This window comes from Corvus cornix, chromosome 7 (assembly GCF_000738735.6).
Source record: "Corvus cornix cornix isolate S_Up_H32 chromosome 7, ASM73873v5, whole genome shotgun sequence".
Taxonomy (NCBI): Eukaryota; Metazoa; Chordata; class Aves; order Passeriformes; family Corvidae; genus Corvus; species Corvus cornix.
In genome coordinates, this window is record NC_046337.1 from 21,728,885 (window position 1) to 21,739,954 (window position 11,070).

Sequence of the window (11,070 nt, forward strand, 5' to 3'; positions counted from 1 at the left end):
GGAAGTCGTTAGCATTTATTTTTACCTGCTATCACATCATTTGAGACACAAGTAGTTCATCAAGAGTCAGAGTGACAGAAAGGCAGAAGATTTATAGGCTGTGCCTATAAGATGGGTCAAAACATCACAAATGAAAATTTTTGAATAAATAATTTCAAACCTTTTTCTGAGGAAGTGGAAGGAAAGCACTGGCACCTAGATGTCTACAAGGAGATCTGGAGAAGCAAGCAGGCAGGCACACGTGCACACACTCACTCTGGCACACAAATAGGGGGAATCTGGAGGCCAAGACCCGGGTCTGCCTTGAGGAAGCTGAACAAAGATGCTGTGAATGTTCCTTGATGTTTATATTTAATGCTAAGATTCAACCACATGCTGCTCTAAGAGGATTGTTCTGTCAATTTTAGTGCCAATCACAGGCTCTCAAATTAAGTTCCAGGCACCATTATGCTGCAGCTTAGCTAATCGTGAGCAGGGAGCTGCTGAATTCCCCCAAGGGCTGGGCGCCGGGAATTCCCACCTCAGATAAAGCCAGCTGCAGCGAACACTCCCTCTGTCAGCAGAGGTGTCGCCCAGCAATACATCTTTGTCCTTCGCTTACAGGGTTAATGATCATCCAGAGAGGCAAAGGATTATCATCCTTTAAACCGTAAGAGCAGAGCAGAGTGCTACAAGTGATCGATTACCCCAGACAAACTGTTTGCTTAGGACTGCAGCTCACCACAACACTGTCCAACAAACACTACGCAATGATGGGAGCGTTACACAAGTGCCTCATTTTTCCCTATAGTGCTTCAAATGCCTGTCCTCTGCAGGCATGACACGCTTCTGTAGAGCATTCACATAACACGAAGTATTTTACTAAACTCACAACAAATTGTTTACAGCTGTTAGCAAAGTACTGCTCTTGGCTTGGACAGCCAGCTGGAAAAGATGAGTAACTTGTCGCAGTTGCCCCACCTACCCTTACTTATTTTTGAGAAGAAGAGGCAGCACTGCTGGTATTGCCACACCGCGCTATTGAAACGCAGAGAGGCTTCTTGCGTACGTCGAATATGGAGTAAACAAACTCCAGCCGTGTTCGGCCAGAGGCAGCACTACTTTGCTTTGGCCACCAGAGAGAGCTGCTGCTCAACTTTTGACTCAAGCTCGGGCAGTTCCCGGCGTTGCTCAGAGGAGGAGAGGTCCTGTCACCGTGTCACGCAGAAGTACAGCTGAGATCCACACCTTCCCTGGGAATGAGCTGTGTGACGCTGTGCCTGACTTTAATGCTCACGGTCTATTTCAGCAGGGCAGGGGACAGTTTTCAGGAAACAGAGAGAACTGTGTTCAAATAAACACCCCCAAGTTTGAAGGTGCCCCCAACCTTAGTCATCACTCCAAATGCAGAGTGGAAACCAACCTTCCAAGATCAGAGTAGGTTGAATATGGAGATTATCCAAGGAATAGGTTGGATCCTTCCCACAGTAAGGAACAAGTAAGTCTCTCCTCTTTGCTGCAGCAAGACCTTCTACGGGTAGAGTCGTGCATGACAGTCAGCTCAGATTTGTGCATGAAAATCAAGTGTTTAAGCATGGAGTTTGAGACATTTCTGACGGGTACATCTAGCGTTATGAGAGGGGTGACTCTGCTAATACAAAAGCCACGGAGCAGATATTAAAACCAGCTTGAATGCTAAAGTTGGATACAGATTAACAGCTCAGCTAAAGCTTGTTACACTGCTGTTGACTTCACTGGACTAGTATCTGTTGCTTACAAAGTCAGACAGTCTTATTAATACATTAACATCTTTAATAAAGGGTAAAATGGATCAAAACCTGGCGGAAAGCCATTCAAGTTTACCTGTAATGCAAGTGTTTCTTTTTGGCAATTAAATGCTACTGAGCAGCAGCTCAGAAGTGCTAAGTATGGAGCCTTACATTTTATTATCCATGCTTTTTCCCAGGGGTTACTGATTCCTGTCAGTGAACCTTTCAGAGGCTGGCCAGATTTTCATGGTTATGATGCTTTCAGATGTTCAGGGTAGCAAATACTTTCCAGCTGACATTCATCCTTGCTGATTTAATTCAATAAGGCGACCAGCAAATACAGCTAATGTTCCTATAAAACAAACTAGCATAAATATGCCAAGGAGAAGATGATCAAGCACCATTGCAACAAACTTCCACTCTTCTGCAGCCTGAGAAAGAAACAAAGGAGATGGTAAAATCTCTGCAGAGCCCTGTTTGTTACAGCATTCTTGTAATTTACTGTCTTGAACAAGGGGAAGGCTCTTCCATAAGTGCCATTATTGTAATGCAAAAAATGCTCATTCTCTTCTCAAAAGCAGGTCAGTGGTTAAGAAAGCCTAAGATACCTAGAAATAAACGTTTCAATGCGAAATTGACCAGAAACCCTAGCAATATGCTGAACAATTTCATTTAAAAAAATGTTGAAAAGCTTAATTGTTAGGCCAATGTTGCTTCTGAAAGAGAGTTTAAAACCTTGAAAGCAAAACGCTTAGTTTGACCCAGCTGACTTTTGTTTTTCCATTGCTTTTTTGTTCTCATGGGATATCTAGACAATTGCTATTAATCTAACCCTAATCCCTGCTTTCCATACATTCGAATGTCTTGTAAAACCTTCTTGGTAGCTCCATTAGTATTTTTTTCCAGTTGTGGGACACCGTGAACCACTTGCCCTGTGCCTTTTCACTGGATGCTTTTGGTGGGAACCCAGCACAGTAAGAACATGCAGAGTGCAAGGCACCAAGTACAGCAGGGCTCAGGATTTCCACCCTGTAAAACTCTGCCTTAAGGAGTGACATGCTGGCTCAAGGCACCTTGCTTTTGCCTTGGTTCTCCCACAAGCAGAAGAGGCTGTTGCAATTTATCTAGAGGATACTGATAATGAATACTGTTTTGAGGTGGTTCAGAAGTGAATGCAATGGAGTGACAGCCTTCACAAGCCACAACCTTCAGTTTATTTGGGGAACCTGACTTTTGAAACCCCCTGGAAGTGATATATCAACAGTGCCCAGATGACACAAGCAGCTGGGCTCCACTTCCGAAGGGGGCATTTGCTGGTAACCTGAAGACCCTCCTTGTGAGCCAAGGAGGAAGTGAAGCCCAGAGATGCTGAAGCCACGCCAGCCCTGCTGAAGACAACAGTTTGTCTGCAGAGAGGCAAAGGAGTCACGGGAACATGAGACTACAGCCAGAGCCATTTCACATGCTCCAGGAATTTGGTCTCAGGAACAAACACTGTGGTGTAAATCCTGTCCGTGGGAAGGAAGCACCTCCTTTTCAAGAGCATGGGCCAAATAATTTTCTCAGAGAACCTGCCTGTCTTCAGACTAGCCTGCAGCTCAACAGGAGAGGTCTATGACCACTTAGGCGAAAGGAAGATGAAATACCAGGACTGAATTACCCCTGCAAAAGCTGTGTGATCTGTGAAAGCTGAAATAAAAGAGGGGTTAATTGTACTGAATGTGCTAGAAGGAGGCAGAGCTAGGTTTTCCTAGGGAACACTGCCATGTGTGACTCTATATGCTTTTATCCTTCCTTTGGCTTGCAATGTGGAAAAAGTCAGTAATCAGAGTACCTCATGACATACTTCATTTGGAGGGACTACTTGTAGTATTCAGGAATAAAACAAAACCTTATCAAAATTGGAAATATCATTTGTAAGTTACATTTAACACTTCTCAGATAACACTACTAGTCTTTTGGAGTTTGGCTTGCTTCCTGGGTTTTCAAAAGCAGTAGGATCTTTCTTACCACAGGGGCAAGATGCCTGAGTTGGAGACAGGAGAAATGTGTTTTGGAACTTGCTTAGAGTTCTTGAAACTGCTTTCCTACTCACAGACACTCCATCGCTATGGCTTCACATATCACATTAAGAAAACCTTAGCACTGACACTTTTTCCTTTTCTGTCATTTTGGGAAGCCAATATTCAGTTAACATCTGTGACAAGTATTTGCTGCTCCTTGTTGACTCCATCAAGGGGAGAAGATTGTCCACTGCTAGAGCCAAACCAGGGCTTGGAGTGTTTTTGTAAGGCAGGGATATTTTGCCAAAAAAGTAAGATGTAGCAACTTGAAAGCTAGAAATGAATCATGCACAAAAAAATGCCTTACATTACTGGCTTCTTGGTCCGATTTCATCGTTTCTGCAATGTATTTGATTCCCTCTATAGCATTTTTCACATCTGGATTTTTGGTAAGCGGCGAGTAGAAGTTGACAGGCACAGAACCTGACTTCCCAGAAATGTCAGAAATATCAATATCTTCTGCAAAAATATTTTTGTCTTGTTTGTCTCTTGATGGTCGTTTCATTGTAGAGAAAAACATGACGTTTGGGATTGTGTCAATAAAGATCTGAAAACAAAGGGAGAAGACGACAGTTTCTGGGGCTGTGTTACAGCTGCAGCTGTGTGCTGAACAAAGACAAGCCTCTCCGCTCCCAGATCGCTTCCCGTGCTGGAGCTGCTGCAGATTCCCTCTCCGAGTATGTCACAACCCACGCCTTACTTACACTGGGGCCTTTGTCAGCCTTGTGTCCCGGGGCAGAGGGAGTCTCCCGCAGGCCTGCCACACGTTTTCTGAAAGCCATTTCCTCTGCCACACACCCAACATCCACACATGAAGCAGGAGGTGATGCTACAGAGCAGATCCTCAGCTAGCATGAGCTGACAGAGCTCAAGCTATCTCATCTAACTTGAAACATATTGCCTACAAATCTGACTTGAAGAATGGATGACAAAGAACCTCTTTTGGCTACTTAGGTTTGATTCTGCTATTATGAATGTTTGCTATACAGGCATATAAGGTTTACAATAAATTCCTTTGGAGTCACAGAGACTTGCTGCCAGAGCAATGTTAAGCACATGCAGTGTTTCCTGTTGAAATTTCTCTTCTGCAGGGATTGTTTGTGCTGCAGAGGGAATCCTATATAAGTTGTAACCTTAAAAGTAAAATTAGAAATACACAGAACAATCCCCTTTCATGTAATGGTTTAGTATGAACTCAGGCAGGCTTCAAAACAGCAAAGATTACTGAATAAATCAGATGATCTTTGATACTGTCTCCCAGGCAAAGAACTTGTAGTGACAACCAATTTTTTCTACATCTTATGATTACCATTAAGACTCCTGTGCAAGGATCTCCTTTACTCCCAAGGGCTGCAGACCAACTCTATACAGGAAAAGTACAGAGAGGATTTTTTAGCTTTTGCTAAACCATATTTTGCAAAATGGGATGCTGAACTCAGGTATTCCCTGTGGCCTTTGTGCTCTGCACTCACACAGGCTGATGGACTTGGCCGCTGGCAGGCAGCAGTGCCTTGCAGTCAGATGGAGAATTAGACTAGGAAATGTAATTTGAGTCTAGATGGACATTTTATTTTCCCTGTGCCTTCAAACAAAACCCACATTTTGCCTCATCTGTTCCCTGCAAGACTCTACCCCAGTGGACAATTTTGTTACTTAAAGGAGCACTTCAGCAATCTTGCTGACTTTATGCACAGCTAAGTAGTAAACACTGGCTCTTGTGCCTTGAGACCTTTAACATGATGCATTTACTTCCCCAATTCTTTTTGACTTTTATTAGAAAATCTGCCAATAAAATATGGAGCGTTCAGTGGAAGCCAGCAAACGTGCCAAGCCATAGAGCTCACCTTCCTGACCCAGTGGGGCATGGTGTGAGTGCTGGGGGAGCGGTGGTGGGTGTTGATGACGATGACCGTGATGATGATCGAAGCGATGACAAACACCATGGTGAACAGCATGTACTTGCCGATCAGAGGCACTGCGCTGGAGGTGGAGGGAATCAGCTCCACGATGACCAGCAGGAACACAGTCAAAGACAGCAGAACAGAGATGCTGAGAGTCATTTTCTCACCTGTCATTAAAAAACCCCAAAATCATTGCTGCTCCTATCATTCAGTACAGAGAGCATTTATTTGAGAAGCAGGATGTGGGTGATAGCTGTTCACTCAAACACGTGTGCATTTGCAGTGCTATTGTCTCTGCCAGCATCCAAAGCAGTAACTAGGCAGGGCAAACCTGAGAGCCTAACACCATCAGCTCCAGCACTCAGGTGGGAATTACCAGGAATGACTGGGCTGAGGTGCGGGTGGTGGATATTTTTACTTGCCAGGAGCATTTCATGGGCTGTGTACTTTGGACAATGAAGCATATACACCTGATTAGTGTTTGCTCCACCACCTCCTGAGGGTTTGCTTGCCTTATTCTCTGTCTGTGGGCTGAGGGAGTGGACTAAAATCACATCTGACATCAGGTCAGTTGCTATGCAAGACCTCCTCACATATGAAGGGTGTCAGAAATTAACCATAAAACATTATTCACACATTTTTTTAATCCAGTTCAACTTTGTAGGAAGTTTTCCACTCAAAAAATGCATCAAGTATTTCATAAGAAGGGGCTTGCACTGAAATTAAGCAGTATGAAAAGCTGACAAAAATGCAAAAAGAATGAAGGGGAGAAAATGGTTGCAGGGAGCATGAGTGGCTCAGCAGTGACAAAGGAGGCCAGAACAGGTCAGGATTGCTCTGTGTCACACGAGGTGATGTGTGCAAGCAGGTAATGAGCTCTCTGCTCTGACATAATGCAGAAGGGCCTTTGTCACTCCTGTGTGCTCATTTACTGCAGGACATACTAACAAAATGACTACCTGTGGCAAAACATAAAAACTAACCAGCTGCATCTTTAGTTTGCAGAAGTTAGCTGGATAGATAGCAATTTCCATGGGAAAGCACCCCAATTTATTTATATCAACAGTTTCCATTTTCAGCACTTATCCTTTCTTTGCAGAATATTTAAAGCCATTACTTTCAGTGGAAATGTCCAGTTGTAATATGCTCTGGCTTTCAAGTTGGCTGATGATTTCAAACACTGGGAATTTCTCAGGAACATTTTAGAAGAGCAATTTCTATATTTCTATGGCAGTAGAATGAATAAATTTACATACCTGAATCTGTGGGTAGGTAAAAAACTAACCCTGTCAAAAAGGAGAAGAGCAGGCAGGGGATGATGACATTCACGATGAAGTAGAGAGGCAGGCGTTGCATGAGGAAGTGGTAGGTGATGTCCAGGTAAGGGGTGTCAGGGCAGCAAGCGTAGTAAACCCAGTGCTTCCAGCCACGGTAATCCTTCATCACCCACTCCCCACTCTCCATGAAGTTACTCAGATCTGGACGATCACTCTCCTGGCAGCAAAATACCCAAACAAATTCTTAATACTGTGTATTCTGAACCAAATCAAAACTTGGCAGGTTTGGCTCAGGAAGAGGATTCCAAATAACTCATGTACTTTGGGGTTTTTTTGTGAGTAAACAGCTCTTGTCCATGTTATTTTGCCTAAGAATATCAGCCTCTACACAGCATTCAAGTAAATATTATAGTCAGGGATAGTAGACTGAAAAAATATTACGGATAGGAGGCATACCTGAGGGGACAGGGAAAGAGTCCTTAGCAATGGAAAGTCATGAGCAGAGAAGATATACCCCCTCAAAAAAACCCCAAACCCAAGAAAACAAGCAGAAGCAGAACAGGTAAGACCATAAAAAGTGGTGCAAAGCTGTCAGAGGACAGACAGGAGACTGTAGGGCACAGGGATAATATGTATGCAGAATTTAGGAGCCAAACCAGGAAATCTTGTGCTAGATCTACAAATAAGGATTTTCTATTTTACAGGTAAGGTCTGCTTGTTTTTCCAGTCAAAAACTAGGTCATATTCCATTCTAAATCTGAGATTTCCCTAAAAATACATACAGGTCTTTGCTGCTTTTCCCCATTACAAACTCCCTGCTTACCGGGTTAATGACAACCACTGTACCATCATATGTCCAGGTTCCCAACTTCATACTGCAGTTCTGCTGGTCAAATGGGAAGTGTGTGACTATAATTTCACAGTAACTCTTAAAAATAGCTGGTGGTGTCCAGGTGATCAGACCTGTGTGCTCCAGAAGGACTTTGGTGTATTTTACAATGGCAAAATCACCGTCTGCACTGCAAAAGGAACATTAAAAGCAATATGGGCAGCATAATTAACACAGTCACAAAAGGATTTCTCTGGCTACAGGTCAAATGATTCCCCAGTGCCTGCTCCTGGAGAGGCTTACTCTGAGGAACTGTACCCACTGGAGCAGATGTCATGGGAAAACTGTCCCACCAGAGTGCTGCCATGAGGCAGAGCTCCTCCTCCCTCCCTCTCTCCCGTGGCAGCTGGCACCCCTTACTTGTTGTAAAGAACAAGGTCTGGCCGCCAGATATCATCTGAGGGGATGCGGATTTTTTTTACGCCACCGTAGTCATCTGGATTCCATCTGAGGTTGACGTCTGTCCATTGCTAAAGAGGGAAGATTTCAGCCCCTGAGAGCCTCTCCCAGCGCTTCTGGGGGTAGTTTGAGTACTTCCCAGAAACAGCTCCTCCCTTGCTTTGGGACATGCATGTAAGCATAAACATATGGGAGTGGGACCCCCAGATCATTTTTTACATTACCTTAAATTTTGGTTTAAGAAGCTTAAGAAAAAAAAAAAAAAACAAAAAAACCCAAAAGAAAATAATACAAGGACAAATACATCAGAAGCCTACTGTTTGAAATACAACCCCAAATGCTTTTCTTAAGACTCTTAGTGTCTAGAGCATTTTATTCTTGACATCTCAGTAAGAAGAAATGCTCTGCTACCTGACCCACCTGCCCAAAAGTATGACAGTGTAGTTAATTCCTGACTGTGCCCAGTGCATTTGTTTGAATTAGATGAAATGGGTAAGAATTTTTAGAGTTACCTGTTTCAGGCGTACATTGGTTGTCACAATCTGATTTACTTCATCCTTAAAAAAAAAGGAAAGAAAAAAAAGAAGGCAGTATCAGCAAGCATCAAGATTAAAAGATAAAAACTGTTTCCTTAGAAAAACACCACCACTTGGCACTATCACACGAGCCAGCGGATCCCCATTACCCGCGTTCCTACCGTACCACGCTAATGAGCTGGATGAGCTGCAGCCCCACGGTGACAATGACGGCGTCCCGATGGTCCTCCACGGGGCGCACCACCTTGTTGTAGTCCTTGAACAAGTCCTCCACCAGGCGAGTCTCATCTTCATAGCACAGGGCCAGCCCAGCTGCAGGACATCAGGGGTGGCACCAGTCAGATGAGGCAGGGAACAGGCTACAGCACCGCCAATCTGAGGCTGGCATGGAGGAAGTGCTGCCCACAGCAAGCTGCTGGTGGGGGATAACAGCAAGTCCTCCCTGTGACTCTCGCTTCAGACTCGCACCATGGGCGAGTACCGCCAGCGGGGTAACTGCCTGTCTGACCTGGGCACCAGCTTAGGAGTAAGGCAACAATGGCCTCCATCCAGGAGATGAACAAATCCAAATAGCCAGGATCGTGGACATCAGAGTGAGCATCAGGAGTCTCCCAGCCTGAAACTGTGCTAACAGGCAGTACTTATGGGCAGTTAAACACAGAGGATATCCAGTATCAGGGATTTCTAATGTTGCCTTTTCCACCTTCAATTCCACAGACCTTCCTGTGACAGTAACATTAAAGGAGCAGGCTAAGCACACCAGTCACTGAGAAGAAATCATCACCTAGACTCCTTGCAGCCACAATCTAAGTGGAACAAGAGCTCCTCTCTGCAACGGGACTTGCTCAGGTTGTGCAGGTGGTGAGAGAAGGAAACCACTCACTGTGCGGGGTAGCTCCATGGATAGCTCTCCCCACAGGCTGCCCAGCATGACTTGGCAGTGCTGCGCCGAAGAGCCTTGTAAGAAGAGCTTCACAAGTGAAAATGGCAGGGAGCAGCCCTGTTCCAGTGGGGCCTTCCCAGTGCCTGTGCATGGCACTGCACTCCCAAGAAGCAAGGGCACTGGAAAACAGGTGGGCCCTGTTTCCAGAGAGCCTGTGGCAGAACAAGCAGGCACATGATGTCCTCAGACTGTAGCTGCTTCACTGTTCCAGGGCAGGAAAGCAAATGGAAGGGGTGCTTGGGGGTGTTTTTTTATGTCTCCCCTCTTAAAGGTAGTGAGAAGGAACAGAACAGTCGAGCCTCATTGCAAGCATTTTTGGCAGATTGCACCCTTGTCTCCCCCTCTCTGTTGAATCCTGGGTCACAGAAGTCAACAAGAATTTTGCTGCTGACTCCAACTTAAGCTAGGATTTCCCCTGGTATCCTAACTGACTTTTCATCAACTCCTTTTATATAGCTGAGCTGAGATTGCCAAAGATTCTGCCTTGGCCTTGTCCCGCCATGAGATTATATTAAAATACTTGGATGCCAATGAGAAAAGCTGTCTGTTGCAAACAGGCACTGTTTGCTTCCTCTGCCAAGAGGCTGAGCAAGGGTGGGCAGGAGACATCTTTCAATTTTTAAGTTATGATCACAGCATCACGTCTAATTGAAGCTCTATGTTTTATTAATCCAATTAAAATCCTTTCACATTGCTCCCTTCTGGTGTGGCTTGGTAGGTATTTAGTGTACTGCTTGAATTTTCTGAAAAGCTTTTAAGATGACAAAATATTTGTTCTTTTAAGGGACAGTTTAAAAACAATTATCTCAGTACAACTCACGCAGCTGCAAATCAATTCTACCTCCTTGTCAGTCACCCCACAACTTAATGACATTTCTTGTAATGATTTTTCACATTCCAAGCCATGCTTACTTTCCTTTCACATATTTTGAAATACATGTAGCACTAGGGTAAACGGGAGCATGAAAAAAAGATTAGTGATAGAAAAACCACAAACTTCTCAGTTCAAATTATCTGTTGCCTGAAATTACAAATATCTGAGCTGCTGCTAATGCACTCCAAAGGTTTCCTTTAAATGATTTGGTGTGTTCATAAAACCTCACCAGTAGGACAGGCTGCTCCCAGAACACACACTGGTGTATATACAAAGCCCCAGTCCCACACACTCAGGAAGGAGACAACCCCCATTCAAGGCCATGGCTGGAACACCTTTACCTGTGGAGATGAGGAGGAGGAGTACGCAAGGGACCTTCATCATCCCAGCTCCCTCTTGCTGCAGTCATACAGATGGAGGCACACACAAAGCACCTCCGA

General features: G+C 44.5%; 1 protein-coding gene across 1 annotated transcript; it reads right to left on the reverse strand.

Annotated features, from left to right (window-relative positions):
• On the reverse strand, window positions 1–11,070 carry CHRNA1 (cholinergic receptor nicotinic alpha 1 subunit). The gene is made up of 9 exons (XM_010406749.4): window positions 10,972–11,070; window positions 8,980–9,125; window positions 8,790–8,834; window positions 8,239–8,348; window positions 7,813–8,008; window positions 6,969–7,206; window positions 5,656–5,879; window positions 4,119–4,358; window positions 1–2,179 (listed from the first exon to the last, which is right to left on the reverse strand). The coding sequence occupies exons 1-9, from the start codon at window positions 11,012–11,014 to the stop codon at window positions 2,048–2,050; spliced, it is 1,374 nt and encodes a 457-aa protein (XP_010405051.2). The 5' UTR covers window positions 11,015–11,070; the 3' UTR covers window positions 1–2,047.

What these genes read in the sequence shown, in the direction of transcription:
- CHRNA1 (XM_010406749.4), bottom strand. Translation starts at nt 11,014, where the DNA reads ATGATGAAGGTCCCTTGCGTACTCCTCCTCCTCATCTCCACAG. An exon ending in CCTCCTCCTCATCTCCACAG is followed by an intron (nt 9,126 to 10,971) that starts GTAAAGGTGTTC and finishes GATGTCCTGCAG; the next exon opens with CTGGGCTGGCCCTGTGCTAT. An exon ending in CCAATGTACGCCTGAAACAG is followed by an intron (nt 8,349 to 8,789) that starts GTAACTCTAAAA and finishes TTCCCTCTTTAG; the next exon opens with CAATGGACAGACGTCAACCT.